Here is an 18,887-nt window from a genome sequence, read left to right as displayed (position 1 = left end):
AATTTGTTAACATGTTTTATGAAGGTATTTTTATTTACAACTTGCGATTGTTCATGTTAAAATCGAGCTGATACGTGCAGTGGAGAACAACAACTGAAAGGTTAGTGCTGAGCCTGCAGCCAAACAGGGACATGGCTTAAAAGGACTGAGGAGTCAGCAAAACTGACAAATCAGGAAACAACAAAAATAGATAAAGTAATTCCTTTAATCTATCAGGAAAACTTTGAGTTTGCAGTAATTCTATTTCTTTCTTTCTTTTTGTTGCGTGATTTCCTTGAAGCGCTGCTTTTCACAAAATAGGCGCTGCTTCCTTTTAGTGGCTAATGTACAACACGGCATATTGAAATGTTATGGAGCAGATGCTCATGGTTACGTATGGTGGCAACATCAGTTCTGTTTGTCTAATGATTTATTGTGGGAAGCCTCAGACACCACAAGGAGATTTTGCAATACAAAGAGAACCACATTGCAGACAACACTGGAAATGTGACAGAAAAGAGACTCTGTTAGCAGAAATGCACACAAGCATGTGTTTCCTTCCCTTCCTACTGCACTCCCGGCAGGGGTGGGAAATAAAATCCAATCTTGCTCTTAAATAAAAGTGTCAACAACACAACTTACTTGTGTGTGATCAAATTGCAACATAAGTAAAACTTATTTTCAATAAACTGCATATCAGAAGTAAAAGTAGCCTACTCTTGGAAAATGGTGTCTCCTCCTTTACAATTTACTTTACTCTCTCTTCTCAGACACATTCACATCTGCACCCTGTGTTAACCTCAGGAGAAAAACAGATCATTTGATATCATGTCCTTCACTGTGAGAAAACAGTATTTATCTATTATCTACCTACACCAGGTTTTGCTGGCTTACTGAAACAAGTATCTGGAGGAAATTAATATTGTGGACTGTCTGATAAGATATATAGCTAAAATACTGGCAAAAACATTAGACATATCATCCACATTTAAAACTAAGTCACCTTTTTGTGAAACACACTTATTAATGTTCTCGCTGAGAGTTAGATCAATGTAGGTCCGTAGGGTAAACATTAAGCTACTGCCAGCGGGTTAGCTTGGCACATAGACTGCAAAACAGGGAGGGACAGCCAGCATGGCTCTGACCAAAGGTAACAAAATCTACCATCACCTCCAAAGCTCACTAATTAACATTGTAAGCTTGTGTCTCATTTGTTAAATCTACATAGAAGTAAAGAAACAACAATTGCTTTTGTTGATTTTGTTATCTATGGACAGAGCATGGCTAGCTGGTTCCAGTCTTTTGATATTGATTATTCAAACTAACATTTGTACCAGTACAGGACTGTAATTCCAAGTTCACAAGTACAGTACTTATATCCCTGTTTACATGGACGATGTGTATCCTAAATACATTATGGTAATCCAGTCTCAGACATATTATTTGGGGGGTGAGGGTAGAGTTTCCTGTGACAGTTTTTGAAGTAAGTTCCTGTTCTGTGGAACTGACAGAACTCCCCTGTAGATAACCACACACACACGCACACATACACAGCCACAACATCCCACCTGTGTTTTTAGTCAGTGAACCATTGATTAGATATTCTAATTTAAGTGAAAGGTTTTATCCAGAGATGTCATGTGAAAAGCACATGACTTCTTGCACTATGTGATCTGTGTGAGTCATTACAGCAGACATACTTTTCATTAAAAATAAGAAATTGACTGAGCTACACAGCCTCTAAAAATATGTTTATATACAAGTAATTTATTGTGTGGGAATACAAGTTGTATTCTTTTTATTTAGAGACCTTATAGTCATGTATTTATGATTACACTTTTTAGGTATTCAGACAATTTCCCCTGAGACAGGCTTTCTTTCGGTTTGGATATCACCTTACAGTGTGTCCGTGTGTGTTTGTGTGTGTCTGTGTGTCTCCATATCGCTTAATCCAAAAAGGTTGTGTGCAATTCCCTGCCAATATTTCCACTATTCACCCAGTTTGATGTGTGAGATGACACTGTCATCTGCCCCCTGGTCTTTAATGACCAACTGTGCGAGGCACAGGACAAGAAGAAGAAGAAGAAGAAGAAGAAGAAGAAGAAGAAGAAGAAGAAGAAGAAGAAGAAGAAGAAGAAGAAGAAGGGATATCGTTGTCTCATCGTGAATCATTCGGCTCCAGTTGGTCACCTCTCTTCTTGTCCTTTCTCTGTTACTCAGCAGGGACATGTAGGAGGGGGGAGAGTTTAGCTGCCTTAAGTAGCCTAAATCCTCATTTTAGTTTCATGCAGTCTTTTAGTTTCATCATTCCTGATCCGGAATAATAATAAACAGTATGTGTTCATAGTGAAGGTAGTGGAGGAGTTTCCTCTATAAACTGCAAAGTAGTCAAACGAAAAGAACTAAAAGCCTTTTTAGTAAAGAGTTTCCTGATAATGCGATAAAACATTTTTTAAACAAAATGTTTAAATTCAATCTTTAGTAATTCCTCATTGTCGCAGACAATATGAAATTCATATTATAATTTCACATGTCTGCAAAAATTGTAAATGAATGTGAAATGTCCTTCATCCCCACAAATATTTGTATTGTGTGCAGCCAAGCAATGTTCAAAGTTCAGAGTTTCAAATCCTTATTAAGATCATAAATATATATCAACATATTTCATGAATTGGACTAGATTATGGGGATTTATGAATTAAAGTATGCATAAGGCAGTTATTATTAAGTGTTTAACTTAATCTAATGGTGCAGACATTGAAACAGTAGTGTAGATTTGAATATTTCATCTATCAAGCGCGAGATAAAGTCAGTCAAGCATTAATTGTGAGACAGAAAATATGCTGTCGGCAGAATTACTTGTTATTCAATTTTGCCATATCCCACCTGACATGCACCAATGGTGTGTTTTCACTTCACTTGGGTTTCAAGTTGCAGAGACATAGCATAGCATAGCATAGGTAATCCACCGCAAACATCAAGCTTACTATCGTTTGTGTCAAAGTTATGTTATCCATGTTGGTTATGCAGTTACAGTATAAGTTCATAGTTCCACACATTGATTTTAATTGTGAAAAGATAAATGAAACGGTTGAAATGACTACCTGGACATATTACCTAACATATTGTATGCTTTTGACAGCAATTGAAACCAGATGTAATTTGTGGCTATTGAGCTTAAACATGGTCCTATGTTCATCCTGGGGAACATTTGGTTTTGGACACTTTTGTAATAATGAAGCGATCAAAATGAAAGAAAACAAAATCATTATAAAGACAAGCACGTGCAGTTTAGAACAAACTTAGTTTTACTAGAAATGCAGTTTAAAAAAAACCAATCTGATAGTAAAACCTATCTGTAATATAATGCAACATTGCATTTAAAATAGCATGCAATTTTTTATCAAGTCATAAAAAGATTTTTCATTTACTGTAAAGAAAATAGAAAATTATCAAAACAAAATCCATCTCCTCCATCCATTACCATCTTAATGGCAAAAACAAAAAAGTGAATTCAGCTTTGAGAATTAAATTCTATACATCAAAACTACGGAAATCATTGTATGTATCAAAACTATTATAACATTTTATATATATATATATTTATAAAATATGTTCTTGAGATGTGTGTAACATGAAAATATAACACTTATTCTCTTGAGCTGGATGAAAACACTCTCTTATACTAAAAAAGCAGAAGCTAGACATAGAGTTTGTATTAGCGCTGTACAACAACAGAAATTACTGATATACAAAATATTTGGGACATCCTAATATTGAGCTGCATTTCAAAAGTTTTACTGTAAGAGCTTTACTCCTTATATTTATGTCTCCACTGTGATTTGGTATAAACTTAAAAAGTCAAAACTACTTGTAATACTGGCATTTACCTGAAATACCTTGTATGTTAGGAAAATAAGAAATGTCTGTAATATGTTGTACATTCAGTGTGGTCCATGCTGAAGAGCTCCTGGCAGGTATGTTGCTGCTCCCATTTCAGGCGGTGATGGGCATGTTGTCCCTGTAGCAGGCTGGCCTCTGCGGGCCGCTGTAGCTGCACAGGTCCTGGTAGATGCGGGCCATCTGGTCACTGGCCACATTATCAGACATCTCCAGGTTCGGGTTGGTGCAGTAAGGCTGGGAGCGACGCATGTTCACTGCCTCCAGCAGGTGCTGGCAGTTCACCATAGTGATCTGCCATTGGGAGAGCAGACAGAAGGATGTGTTTTTTTGGTCAACAAACATCATTTGCAGTGATTGGTCTTTTTCTGTCTTGGATTTGAGTGGGACGCATATTATGATTTGACTGGTATTACCTGCACAATGATCAGTTTGCTCTTGGCATTGCTCAGATCATGCAGCTCCTCACCGAAACACAGAGTCACTGCCGGATCAGGAGCAGGAAACTGACCCTCCTGGTACATCTGTAGAGCTGGAACATACAAAGTACAGCTGTTAAAACAATCGTTGCCAGTTATCAATCCTCCATTATGATTTTGCTTGTTTTAAGCATTGATTAGAAATATTATGTGTTTTGAGCTTTCAAATAACTGAAAAAACATAGATGCTCACCTTGAAGAAACTTTCCTGTGTCAAAAATCTTGACTACAGCATCCCTCTCAAGTTTAGAAGGCATGGGGCTGTATTGTGAGCCCCCTTCTCCCAGCCCGCTCCAGAAGACCCGACTCTGGCACAGCCTTTTGATGAAGATGCCCTCTTGGTTGGCACGGACCAGTACACCTCTCTCCAGGTGGCCCAGGAGCTTGCGTGTGACATGGCGCTGGCGGTCGTATTCGATGAGCTCAGCAGGAGGGAAATGAACATTCTGCAAGCTGTCTGAACTGTATAGCGCTCCACGACCCAGGTGCTGTTGTGGGGAGATCCGGCAGCCTTCAGGATGAGTTACAGGTGTGGTGTGCATCAATTTTCCTCCATAGTAGAAACTGATCATCATCTGGGAGAAAGCTAGAGAAGAGAACATTTGGTGAGCTTTGCAAATGGAAAACAATAAGTGCAAATGTCGAAATGCAAACAGCCTGTGGTGTTATTATTACTGTTCATGTCTAACTATAGATCTGATGTTATTGTGACGCTTTCATGGATAGCATAAATGAATACCTGAGCTGAGATTGCTTGATGGCAAAGGGTCCTGATGAGGGAAAGCTGTGAAATACAGAAGGAAAATTATGAGTTAAGGCCTTTATTACAACAGTGGACATGCACGACCACACTGTCATGTCATTATTTTGTTGCATCATCAGAAATACAGTTTCTCTAGCAGGATCTCAAAATGAAATAATCCTCTTAGTCAGCAGACTTCAACAGGATGTTAGTCAATTCTTCCATTGCAGAATTCAACAGACAAGCAAATAACCTCTATTTAGCACCCACAATCACAGGGACATGCCATTTAGCTTTCCACTGGGGTTATTTCCAAACGAAGTCATTAAAGATCATACCTCTCAATGAACAAACAGTCTTACTCGAGAAATAACACACAACGCTAAGATGTGTTGCAGCTTCTAGCCACAACACTGACTGTGCTGTGAACAGCTTAATTTAGTCAGGGGAGTATGTTATATATTAACTAGAAAATATTGTCTTACCATTGATGCTGCCCTGGGACCAATACTCTGGACTGGCCTGTATACTACAGCCTTCCTCCTGCAAAAAGACAACAACGTAAGAAGCTGTTGTCAACAAAAGAACCTTTGTATACAATCATGTAGACCAAGTGGGTGCTGGGCAGGCTCATTGCAACATGTGTTGGAGTAGAGAGCACAGTGTGGTAATCAGAAAAAAAGTGACCCAAAGCTGAATGAAAATAAAGGGAAGGTGCATCGATTGTATTAGATTTGATTGAGAGGAGAGAGAGAGGTAAGGTTTATGTTTAAATAAATAATTTAAACTGTGAGGTAGTCTCACCTCTTTAATGAGCTCCTCTATCTCTGCAGGGCTGCAGTCCATGTCAGTGATATCACCAGAGCTGATAGCTGTCATGGTCATCACTGAGCTTTTGCCATCTGTAGGTGAAAGAAGAATACACGAAGACTCGGTTAATGGCACAACATGCACTGCGCTGGCAATTATAATGATAGCACTATGCAACATCTGTTAAAGGTCATCAATGCTGACTTTGAGGACAGATCAATTTTTCACAAACTTACTCTTCTGCTCTTCCTCGGGTACAATGCGATAGACTTTGTAGGGCTCAGAGATGTCCAGCTGTGACCTTTCTGTCACCTCCTCAAAGTCAGGGCTTTTATTCAGGGCACAGCGGAGTCTGGTCTTCCATGTTGCAGGCTCAGCCTTGTCCCCCTCCTTAAACTTGCCTTTAAACAAAGCCCAGGCCTGTGAAGGGAAAAACAAAATATTAAATATGGTAGTGTATTAGAAGTTGGATGCTACAAGAAAAACATTTTTTTTCAACCCTCAGAAAGAAAGAGAAAGATAAAGTCTGATTTACATTAATATCAATATTGGCATTTACAATTTAACATTTACAAATTGATATTTTATATTAAAATAACTTTACATGCTTTACATGACTTTCGCTGTATTACTATCTAAAAATAAAATTAATTTATTACATTTTTTTAAAGTGTGGAAGGATTAAGTTTGATATGCTACAAAAAAGTTACAACAATGAAATGTAAAGGTATAAATGATTATTTACATCGGACCACAAAAGAACTCAAGACTCAAGATTTGTGATCAAGTTTTACTTTTACGCACAGCGCTGCGTAAAAGTAAAACTGCGTCTACAGTAGGCTGTTCTATCGACGGGACTAGACGAGAGTGCTGTCATACCTTAAAAATGGACGCGTCTACTTCTTGGTTGTAATCCTGTTTCCCTGCGTGTTTCCATGGAATTCGGAACATAGTGCGGCTTTCATCCTCCCACTGCAGTCCGGAGTACTGCCCGCTCTGGATCTGCTCCACCAGCCACTGCTTCAGTCTCCGACCTCCCGAGTTTGACATCTTGATGGAGAAAAGTTGTTTTTGGATTGTTCCCTTGTACCTAAATGATGAGGATATAATTCGTATGTAAAACTAAACGTGTATTGTATTCTACAACGTTCACCCTTAGAGTAGAAATCAAAAGTAAAAGCACTTACAGTTGGTTGAGCTGTTATCCAGAGACGCTGATGGATGGCTGCCTGTCAGATTTAATCAAGTGAGTTCAGCTTCACCCTCTAACATGCCAATCGAGTTTATTGTTCTCCGTGTTATGAATGAGATCGCTGGGACATGATTTGACAACGCTGCATCACGCTGACCAATGAGTGCTTGAAGCTTCAGTAGACCTACCCATTCCGGAAGAGTTTTTTTCTCCTAACTGCGGGCATTTACAAGAAATGGCCTGACAGAAGCGAAGGTTGTAAAGCTGCTGCCCACGCGAATAGTTACGCAGATGCGGAGCGCTGAATAAACCCGGAGAGTCACAAGTTACCCTGTGCTGTGGGGGATTTCTGCGGTCTAACTCAAGGTGATGTGTCCCGCTGACACCCACTCAGTAGGTTACTGCTGAGAAACATAGATCAGGTACACTATCTATACAGATCTGCATGCTGGTTCAGTAGGCTGATGCCAGATGTCCTAGGAGACAACCTTGTCTATTAATTATGATGGTGGAATAGTAATTAGGAAAATGTTGTTCTGAATAATATCCGTGCTTGTCATCAGAAGGATTCACACTGGGCTAACAAATAAATCAAATTATAATTGTCCACCATCATCATCCGGCTCATGGGTCAAACGCCAATCAAGTAATGATAATACATAATATAAATGATGGTTTCTTTTAACAGAGCAAGTTATCATTTCCTCCATAAAGTCATATCATCCCTGTAATATTCTTTTGGGACTGAGCGAATACATTAGTCAATTCATTGATTATTTGATTGACAGAAAATATATTCAATATCTTTTGTCATTTTAAAGCAGACATTCCCGTGTTTCAGCTTCTCAGTTTTGCGGGTTTGCTGTTTCTCTTAGTCTTATGTGATAGTGAATCAATCATTTTGGAGTTTTAGGCGATTAATTGGACACAAGACATTAGCTCAGGTTTTAGAAAGTTTTAGAAAGTTTTTCAGGCATTTTTCCCCTGACCACGACACCTGACCATATACACATATTAATGCCTAATCACAATTCATCTTGTCAGCCATGAAAGGTCTATTAGCACATATGGTTAGTGGGAATATTATACAAATAAACTCAATTTCAATTTAACTTCATTACAATTTGTAAGCCAAAAACACTAAAGTGATTTTAATACAACCCCACTGGCCTCCCCCACAGAAATGAATTCCATGTAAACAAGTGACTATGTATTCCTTGGAAGATTTTATGAGAGCATGTTGATGTTCTTCAGAAAGTGAAAACATTGACGATGCATTTCTGACAAGTTTCAGTAGACTTGATGTGTCTCAGGACCAACGAGAGAATGAAAATATGAATTGTGTTATTGATTTAGGTATGTTCACAGTACAATAATGTGAGCCATTCAAAGTCACTGTAGTAGTAATCTTATCTGGTGACAGATTATATCGCTCACCACTTGAGTAATACAGCTGCTGAGCGATACCATCTGCCAATTGTACCTTCTTAGTCATCAGGTAATCCATAATAACTCTTTCATTAAATATGGTTTTGATTTCATTTTACCGGTTGATCTGTTCCTGTGAAGTCTTCTTATATTGTGTATAAAATGTAGAATTATATATTTCATTGATAATTTGATATAATGGTTTGTTGTAATTTCTCTTGTGTAATTAACTAATTTTTTAAAATTAAAAGAAACTCACAGTGTTTTAAGCATTTCTTTTTTTTTATCGTTGATAGTTATTGTCTGGTAGTAAAACATGTACAATACAGGTTTTTTTTTCATGAACCTGCACACCCTGGGTCTTAGTATAAAGCAGCTTTAGCAGGGGATCTGCTGAGTACAACCCAGGAACCTCTCAAATCGTCAACGTGGACCGACATTCAAGAAAAGCTATTCTGCTTTCTCTTTTTTTGTCAAGCTGCCCCATGAGACAAGCAGCTTATCTAGAAGTGAGCTGTGAAATACAATAACACGTACATAGTAATCTTCTCTGCCCAGAATTACTTTTACTCATACACAGACACATACCATAGTGATGATAGTACAGATTTATTAGCATTTCCACTTCATTTTAGTATAAAACAAACAAAAACACCATGAATACAGTTAAAAGAATTGGCTATAGCCATTCATCTATAACACCCATAATGTATAAATCAGCTTTGTCACAATAAAAAGATAAATCAGAGATTCAGTAAAATCAGGAAGACTTTCGCATTATAGTTATATATATATGTAGTTGTAGTTTAATTCAGCAACGCTTTATGTAGCTTTCCATCTCAACCTATGTATTATTTAAAGGAACATTTTACCAATTTGGAAACTTACTCCAGATGTTACTCCTAGTTGCATGAAGCAGCAAGCGTATTTGTGAACAACACCATGACCATTATTTGTTTACTGTGTGTTTTACTGGTAATTGCAAAGTCAATAGTGTTTACACATATGACAGGCAAGCAGCAGTGCTTGCTTTCCATAGGATGCACATAACAAATTGTATGCTGTCAGCCCGGCAACTATGCCAACTTCCCCAGCTCCAGTGTTGATCAGAGAGTGTACCATTAAGAGTCTGGACACAAACTGGTACATGTCAGAATAACTGCTTAGAATAATTGGCACCAAATTGGAGACAAAATGTTCCTTCATGGCAGCATAATCAGTCACTTATTTAAGGCTACCAAGCTGGACAATGTAAAGAGTCCACATGGGAGTGTAGTTTATTCATCATGGCTAAGGTGCTGAAGTATTTAGAAGTAAGGCGTCTGAGAGCACCGATACCCCGATTGTGGCTGTACTCAGTGAAATGAGCAAGAAAGGTACTGGTAGTTGATAAGAGTCTGTGGCCCAATTCTAAATCAACCTCCATAGATTAAAATGATTTGACAGCTGTAATTAAAGTATGAAAGATATTTCATCTTATGCTTTCAGAGTTGTACAAAGGCCTTAAAGTTGGATACAACTTGGGGTTGATTTGGAATCGAGTACAGAATGATAGGTACTGCCATTTACAGACAGCCTTGGGCAGGACTTTAGCATGATCAGCGGCCCATGTTTCAGCTGCTGCTTTCAGGATCAGCCGGGTCTGACAGCCGAGCAGAGACGCCTCCATCCTGATTGGCCCAGCGTCGGTCTGCTCCTCTCCTCTGGCTCTCCTGTTGCTCTGTGTACTGGCTCAGCAGGGCACCCACCTGCTCCTGGTCATTAAATGGACTGGGACGGAAACTGGAGCGTAACCATGTTCGGTACTGGGGACAAGAGGACAGACAAAAACATACATGCATTATTTAATATCTTACCGACTATATATTTCACGCAAACATGTAATGGCTTTGACAGGCAACATTTTATTTAGTTCACAGCTATAAATCTACACAAAACAAAAATGTAAATGGAGACATTTGAAATGTGGTACCATACACAGACAGTGCAGTGTCTTTAAACAGAATTTGTGTACTATGTATTCTGTGTACTATGTGATCTGTGCTTGATGTCTTGGGTCTGTTTGTCATGAAGCCACATAACTTTGCTGTCATAAGTCTTGAATTAACTTGATCACATTGGATCTGACTTGTTTTCTAAATAAGTTTTCATTTTATAAAAGGGTCCAAAAATACAACTGTGAGTACAAAGTTGATTGAATAGTTTGAACTGAACTTTACAATATAAAATGTGCCATGAAATAATAATCCATATACTCAGTTTCTTCTTAGTAGGAGGTGATGAATCAAAACTTGACGGATGGGAGGAGAGGGCAGGGCAGACGGCCTTTGCCAAGGTTCTTGCTCACACAGTCACGTGAGACTCAGGATTTGCCGTAACATCTCTTACACTTTTCTTTAAAAAGAGTTAAGTTACTGTATTTCTCTCATCTTGAAAATCCATGGAACATTGACACCACCACACCAGACAAATTACAATTACAAACCTGGCTAATGGAGCTATTCCATGTGGCCTTCTTTCCCAATTTGAATAATTGTGGGAGCCTTTTTTCCCACACCCTATTCTGGACTATTACAGTATGTTTCTAGACCGCAAAGTTGACACTTTTTTTCCCTTTCATTGAACCTGCAAGAAGACAGTTATGGGATGTGAACTTCAGTGCATTTCACAGGTTTTACTGCTGCATTAGTGACTAAACTACATTGTTGTCTTCAGCATTCCTCACTTTCTATCTGAGGATTCACAGATGTGGGAAAGCACAAATACAGAAATACCGTTTCCCTTTAAATCCTCGAAATCAGTGCAAAATCTACAAACAACGAGCGTTTTTTCAGTCATGTTATGTTGCAAGATGCTGACAGTAACACTGCACACGTGATGAGCAGTACAAAGCTAATGCAATCCGAGCAAACCCCCTGCAGTTCCCCTTCTCTACTCAGCAGCTGGGTCAGTGCCACTGTAATGGGATCACACGGTGCCTTCAAGTAACTACAATGCTGCAGAATGTTAAAGCTGTGAACAGCTATCTACAATGTGCTCATATATAAAACACATACTGCCAATAGTAAAATGCTGTGGATACGATGGTTCAAAATAAAAATGCAAGTACAAATTTCCTCACACCTAAAGTGTGAAAATACAAATAATCCTTGAACACAGCGTCCTAGTTTTCTGATGACTTGAAGCCATTGTGGTCTTGAACCAGTATTTTTAATAAAAGCATCCGTCATGTATTCTATGGTACGTTGTTCGGCATGTTGTCTGCATGGGAAAAAAATGCTCCAAATCAGATTGGATATGAAACCAAGTTTGAACTGATATTTCCTATAAGTGGCCTTCCTTAAAGTGAAAGTAGACAACTATGACCACTGTAGGGCAGGACTTTGTCTCCAATAGTGTGAGATCATGGAAATAAAAGAAGTCCACTGAGCTTCACAGAGCTGTGGAGGTGAAATTCCTAATATCAGACAAGTGAGAAGTCACATTTACAGAATGCTAATATATCGTACAGCTAGAGCTAGCACTATGCTTGTGAGGAAAACATTATAAAATGTGGAATATTTAGTAGAAAATCTTAAAGACTGCAATTTAAAATCCCTTTGACTTTAGGCTGCAAACTGTAAAAGGGGGCTGGATACTCTCTGTGGGTATCTGTGTGTTTACCTCCGAGAGTTGTGCCGTCTGGTACTCCTGCAGCTGCTGCTGGAAGCCATAGTTTGGGCCGACAAAGGAGCGAACAGCCTTGACTGCAGACAGACACTCATCCCAGCTGTAGTGGGTGACAGTCATCAGGTAGGCCACCACCATGGTAGTGCTGCGGGACACACCTGCGAGGCTGCAGCAAAGCAAAGCACACAGCTTGTTGTCATAAGGCAACTTCATGTTTAACACCTTATTTCTTTCAGATAAGAGGTAAATAACAGAACAGGTACTGAGCAGTTTTTTTTAAATGAACACGGCATGTCTTGACTACCCCAGAGGCCAGGAGGAGGCTGGTTACAGATTTAGACATAAAAGCTTACCAGTGAACGAGACAACATCCACCATTCAGGCGACATTCATGGATGAAGCTGATGCATTCTTTAAAATGCTGTAATCTGGAGAGATAAAGGACAACAAAGGAACTTTTATACAGCACATTTTTTTCTGCACTTAGCAGTACAAAATAAAGAAATGAATGTTTTGAAAAAATAGCATTTTAACTGTTGCTCATTAAATCAGGAAACTGGCTTGTTTTTGCTAAGGTGGAGTGATGTTGGGTTGTAAAGCTAAAAAAAAACAAAACAGACTACACAGTAAAGGATATGAGAAAGCACACCTTGAACTGAAACTCCTGTGTTGAGGCCCAGACTTTATGTTTCAAATAAGTTGGTGAAATTATGATAACCTGATGCTGTTCTGATTTTGACTGTAGAAACTGCAGGTCTCAGAATAGGTCAGTTAGTTTTGATAGGTTTTTGTTACAATGTCGAGGAGTAGGGATTTATCTTTAACTACTCCAATTTGTCATGTGAGAAAAAGGTCAGGTCTGCTCAAACTGAAAATCTGTGGTAGACCAAAGCTCAGACAGTAGGGACAGACAAGGGAAGTAACTGTCCTCGTTTTTGTCTATCTGCAAAATAACATCAGGTTCCAACATTCATTCAGTCATTCATTCATTCATTCATTCATTCATTCATTCTCTGTCTACAAAAGTAAATCAAAAACACAGAAATGAACCTCCTGCCTTATGGTGGAACGCTCATGTTGAAATGCTTCTGCCCTCCAAACTAAAAAGTTATTACTCATACTGAGGTTGTGTCAAACACACTTGTAAGACGCTTCTCAAATATGCAAGCCAATAAAAAGCACAAATTTTATTGTTCCCAAACCCCAAAAACACAAACAAAAATTTGCGCATTGCTTAAGATCACAGAAATCCTGAGAATTTTAGGCTTTTTGAAACATAAATGAACATCAAGCAGCACACTGGTGCAACTGCTCCTCGAATATCCTACTTGTTCACTGTCAGGAAACACTGTTTTGCATTATCAAGAAGTGCATGGCTGATAGCACTGTCTCCTGAGAGCAGATGCTGGTTACTCAATAGCAGACAGAGTAACAGACTGGGGCGAAAATAGATTGACTGCCACTATACTTTTTTTTTCCTCCTTCCTGAGATCCAAAGTCCTCTTCAAAAGATGTCTCCTAAGCACTTAGTTCTGTCTTCCTAGCACAGAGGTTTCCAGCTGTGTTGCTTAATATGCAGAACATTTGAGGTTTTATCCAGTTGAATATAGAGAATTATACTGAAACAAACTGTTGAACTAATGTCAATTCCAAATGAAAAAAATAGCTGGTGCAACTCTATGGCATGTTGACTTTTTATCCAATCTAATTATTTATACGCAAAATGAATCCTATTGAACACAAAACAAAGGCATACTCTTAGTTATAAACCAAGTACAGCATGGTGGACATGCAGACTCCTTGCACAAATGCATATCTCATTTTGAAAATGTTTGATGCAAATGAGTTTACACCTTCATGGTCAGTGCACACTGTGCATTAAAACCATAGCAGGCTTGTCATGAGAATGTAAAGAAGGGGAATCCCTGGCCCTCCACAATCAGGTTCATGTACATGTTAGCAAATACATCAAATCAACATTTAAGGTAATTAAATATCTTGTATTAATTTAGAAGGAATGACATCACATCACTGCACTGCGTGTCAACTTTACAATAACATTGACAGGCAACTCGTGACCCACTACATCCCTAACTATCATAGAAATGGATATTTCTGAAGCCCTGACCAAGATTTATCTAATAAAGTTTTGTGAGAGTTTTTCCTTGCTCTGGCAGGTTGTCATTTTAGCTGACTTACTGACATCCATCCCAAAGTACAGACACACAAGCTTTAAGGAAGTTTAGGGTTTTTCAGACAGCTTCCAACTGCTACAGTTGCTCCAGAAAAAAAGAGTCAACATGACAAAAACCATCCCTGCTGTGGATCTTATAGATGGGAGGGGCAATCAGACCTGGCCACAAAGGCTCCCTGTCTGGCGTGGGAGCACGGGGTTGCGTCAGTTGGCCTCACCACTCCCGTCAGTCACACCAGTGATTGTGACAGAGGGAGTCGAGACCAACAGCCAGATGTCACACTAGGCTTTCCTTCCTCTGGTGCCTCTGATCTTTGTTTCCTACGTTGTCAGCAGGTTAATTATTCATCTTGCATCAAAATGTCCCCACTTTCTCCCCATTTTAATATAGAGATTTAAATATTGGAGATTTATGCAACACTTTCTGAGATCACGCCTCTGTCTGTCCAATTACCCAAATAACCAGTGGAAGGCACCAAAACAGCTGCAATGACAAAATCCCTCACCAGCTCCAACTTCAAAGTGGATCATCAACAGGAGTCGCAAGCCGTTAGACTGCTCTTCTGCATAGATGCTCAAACTGCAAGACATGATTGATGCTTCTGTTTTGTGCCCTTAGCCAGTGTCAAATGTTTAATTACTACTGCTAGTGCTGCACAGGGTCAAAAGACCCTACCAAAAAATAACAGAAATGCCATGACTAATGCGTTGTGTTAGCAGCCGCTGCAAGGGTGGAGAGACAGCTCATGCCTCTTTCAACGCCGAATCTGCGTCCTGATGAACAATGACACATTAAACACACTATTTCCTCTCTCTCTAACACACACACACACACACACACACACACACACACACACACACACCTCTATCTTTAGGAATATTCCATGTTTAATTTTATGTTGCAGGATCTACTTTACTTCTAAAAGGTCAAGAGATAAGGAGCAAAATTCAAAGAACTATCAACATGAATCATGTAATAAAAAACAAAAAAAAAAAATCAGTTTTCTAAACTGTAAAGTCCCAATATGATATTTCTAACCGTTTGCATTCAGCCGTCACACCCTGGTGCCACAATCTGGAGGGTAATTGTGTTGAAATAATACTGCCTGACTCATCCGTGCTTCCAAAGTTCACACGGACAATGACTTTAACAATCTGAGGTATGATCTGTGTCTGAGTGTGTGTGTATGTGCTTACTCACAGGTTCTGGCTGGAAGCATCAGCTGCATGAATACAAAGATACGTCATGTCCTGAAAAACATACATGCATAACAACTGAAACAAAATTGAAGAACATAGGCCATACATACATGTCTGAATGTTACCTGTAAATCTTCCCCTACATTATTATTATATTATTGACTAGAATGATAGCCCAGGTAGGTTTTGCAGGTGAGCATCTGTGACACCTATCCCACGTGAGCCCAATATCTTTTAGGTCTGGAACCCAGAATAATTCATTGTGTAAATGTGTAGCTTAAGGTGGGTCTAGTCCCTCAATAAACCTCTTAACTATTAATGCTTTCTGGGGCTATAATTAATACAAAGGTAATATATATTTTACTCACAGTTCAAGACCAGCATTAGAAACAGACTGAACACTTGAATTTGTCTGACACCTGGATGTGACATGCTGAACATTTTGCGGGCTGTGCTCAGGCACAATGGATAACAAGGCCCTCTGTAATAAATCACTGCTACAAATATCACACTCAGAAACACAGTGTTGAATAATACATTTAATGCCCAGGAATTAAATACATCACACTTAAGTCATTGCCACGTAATTACACTACATTAGAGCGGCTAAAGAAACTTCTCATTGTTTCTAAAGTTATTACCTCCTGTGTGTGAACACACACACACAAGTAAGCATTTCAACTGCCCATCTCAGGCACGATACTCGATCGCTCCAACCATAACTCATCACCACCCCCAGCTGGCTGACATGATACATCACATTGTTATATGCAAAGTTCTGCCAAAATCTCAATGTAAAGTTTTCACAAAAAGTACAGATAGTTTGACCCAACCAACATTGATTTTCCACGAACCTCAAACACAGGTTTAGCATTGTTGTACACGGACAGGATGTGGGTGATGCCATTCTTAGAAAGGCTTTCTCTATTTTCTGCATCTGGGACAAAGAGAAAGAGGAATATATTTTAGAGTCATGTCAGTGACTGTTACACCAACAACCAGTTTGATTGTTAAGTGCTGCAGAGGCTGGTCTGTTAACTGTTTACTCTCCTGCAACATCATTTGGTACAGTTAGCCCTGTGGTCACGTGTTCCCGTCATTCAAACTAATTTTAGCCACAATGCACAATGTGCCATCATGTGAGGAGATCATCGCGGCAGCTAAAGTTAGAAACCTGCAAGTGCCACATTAGCTGGGAAGGGGTTGTTCGGGGCCAGGGAGGGACACACAGAGGACTGTGCATTTCACATGAGGCACCACCCGTTTCTATTTTAAACTGTCGTTGGTCAGCGAGGTGTTAGCATCTCTTTACTCTGAAATATATCTTTGACAGAAGAACTATTTTCAGCTACAACATCTGATGTTTGATAGTTAAAACCTTTCACCATTTACAGTGAATATGGGCAAAATGTTTTTGTCAAAATATTTGTCCATATTGTTAATACTGTGTGCTGCATTACAATGTCTACAAAACAAAGCAATATGTTTAAGAATACTAACGGTAAGGTGTTGTGATATTCTACTGTATCAATCCGCCCATCACTCATTCCTACATGCATTGATGGCCCATAATGGTGGCCTTCTGCCTTTGGTACTGAAAGCCTAACCTGACCCAGCTACGTATGTATCGCATTTACAAACATCAAATCAAGTTGCATCATGTTTGTCTTACCTCTTATATTTCCAAGGTAGAGCCCATCGACAACCTGTGAAGCAGCAGTCACAGACATGTTGCATTCAGGTTAGATATTATAACAGTCTAGCTTCAAAATCTTCACTTGAAAAGGAACAAATGTCCTGGGTTGAGCCAGATTGGATTTAAGGCTTAGGGCTTAAGGACCAAGTACCAGCAAATCATTCCCTACAGCCATACAAGGCCTGAAGCAACGATGCATGATTATCAGGACAAAGTGATGAGTGTTGCTGTACTTTGGAACTAGTACCATGAAGCAGAAGGTGTCTGAGGATAATTAAGAGCTGGATTTACACTAATAAAATGTATGGTGGGCCCATTGAGGCAATTACGAATGGAAATACAGATGGCCAATTTATCTACTTGTGCAAAGTAATTTAAGACCAATTTCAAATTTACTAGTTTTTGTTAAACATGCGGTGCTCAAATTTATTCTACCTTTCTATTGCCTAACTAATGCAATGGGAATCAATGTAATTTGGGAGGTTAAAAAAATACCACAGTCATAATTGGGCCGAGAGATAAAATAAAGAATAACAACGTTGCAATAATCTATTGATTTGATCCTCAGAGTAATGTTGCATGAATCCCTCAAAGGGTCAGAGGTCAGACACAGCAGCCCTGGGTTCGGTATCATCACACAATCATAAGAATGAATCAGAAATCTAGAAAAATAAGAATCCAGATGACCTAATGTCATCAGATCTCAACCCAGAGGATTATCATTTTAAAATCTTGGTAGATGTTTGAACATTAATGAAACATTCAAAAGGTGAACTATCTGCCGCACTTACGGCTTCTGCACTCATTATCCAAAAAGCAGTCTCTGGTCTATTTCCATTTATATCATATCAGTGTGGGAGAGAGGAAAACATGTCACGTGATCGATTGAATGACGACACTAGGGGAGGCACGCAGCTACCAGCTACACTTTGCAGAATTTACCATTAAAAAGCCACAGACAACAATTGAACACCTGTACATGAAACGAAACCAAAGCCTACCTTATTCATTCCATTGCCCATGATGACTCTGAACCAGTGTGCGATGAGCTAACACTGCTACGATATTTTAACATGGACTCTGAATCCAAACCCCGCGCTTGACTGGCTTCAGATTCATACAACTATCTATGTTTGTCTTCTACTCAACAACATTGTTAAGTCCCACCACCGTCCTTAAAACCACAGACATGTTGTCAATTCAGCTTCAACGGTCTCAGCCCCAAACAACAGTTCCGTCATGCTGCATCATCTTCCGGATTGTTTTGACGTGAAACGACGGCAGCTGCGGGTTCATCCGGTAAGTGACATCACAGCGTGTGGCCGTGAGCTCAGCTGTACGGTCCCATACCCCTCATGTGTAGACCACCTGGGATCTGGACGTGCAGATTATGAGGAAACCGTGAATCCACTAGGAGACATTATAAAGAAGCTGTATCTTCATAGAATGGACAAAAACGGAATCCCTCTTGCAAACTATACCCACAACCATGTACTTTGGCTTTTCAGCGCATGTAATATTGATTTCCATGACAATTACATTGTGTCATTGGCAAAGAACATTTCAATTCGAGAATTCATCAGTAATGACAACAACAG

The 18,887-nt window shown here is 39.2% G+C and overlaps 2 protein-coding genes across 3 annotated transcripts; both read right to left on the bottom strand.

Moving 5' to 3' along the window:
- Window positions 1-3,268: 3,268 nt before the first annotated feature.
- Window positions 3,269-7,187, bottom strand: irf8 (interferon regulatory factor 8). Of its 2 annotated transcripts, none has more exons than XM_031846937.1 (9): window positions 7,098-7,187; window positions 6,790-7,000; window positions 6,147-6,330; window positions 5,905-6,002; window positions 5,586-5,643; window positions 5,098-5,142; window positions 4,552-4,944; window positions 4,296-4,411; window positions 3,269-4,173 (listed from the first exon to the last, which is right to left on the bottom strand). In XM_031846937.1, the coding sequence occupies exons 2-9, from the start codon at window positions 6,958-6,960 to the stop codon at window positions 3,976-3,978; spliced, it is 1,263 nt and encodes a 420-aa protein (XP_031702797.1). In that variant the 5' UTR covers window positions 6,961-7,000; window positions 7,098-7,187; the 3' UTR covers window positions 3,269-3,975. The 2 variants fall into 2 exon arrangements, with proteins under 2 accessions (XP_031702797.1, XP_031702798.1); XM_031846938.1 differs by having other exon boundaries at window positions 6,790-6,960.
- Window positions 7,188-9,127: 1,940 nt separating this feature from the next.
- dusp22a (dual specificity phosphatase 22a) lies at window positions 9,128-18,577 on the bottom strand. Its single transcript, XM_031846545.1, has 7 exons — window positions 18,291-18,577; window positions 17,266-17,299; window positions 16,448-16,530; window positions 15,595-15,644; window positions 12,553-12,627; window positions 12,194-12,365; window positions 9,128-10,335 (listed from the first exon to the last, which is right to left on the bottom strand). Exons 1-7 carry the CDS (start codon window positions 18,309-18,311, stop codon window positions 10,144-10,146), a joined length of 627 nt encoding a protein of 208 aa, XP_031702405.1. The 5' UTR covers window positions 18,312-18,577; the 3' UTR covers window positions 9,128-10,143.
- Window positions 18,578-18,887: the final 310 nt, after the last annotated feature.

Source organism: Anarrhichthys ocellatus, unplaced genomic scaffold (genome assembly GCF_004355925.1).
Source record: "Anarrhichthys ocellatus isolate YVR2014 unplaced genomic scaffold, GSC_Weel_1.0 scaffold6, whole genome shotgun sequence".
Taxonomy (NCBI): Eukaryota; Metazoa; Chordata; class Actinopteri; order Perciformes; family Anarhichadidae; genus Anarrhichthys; species Anarrhichthys ocellatus.
This window is presented reverse-complemented; position numbering and strand designations above follow the sequence as displayed.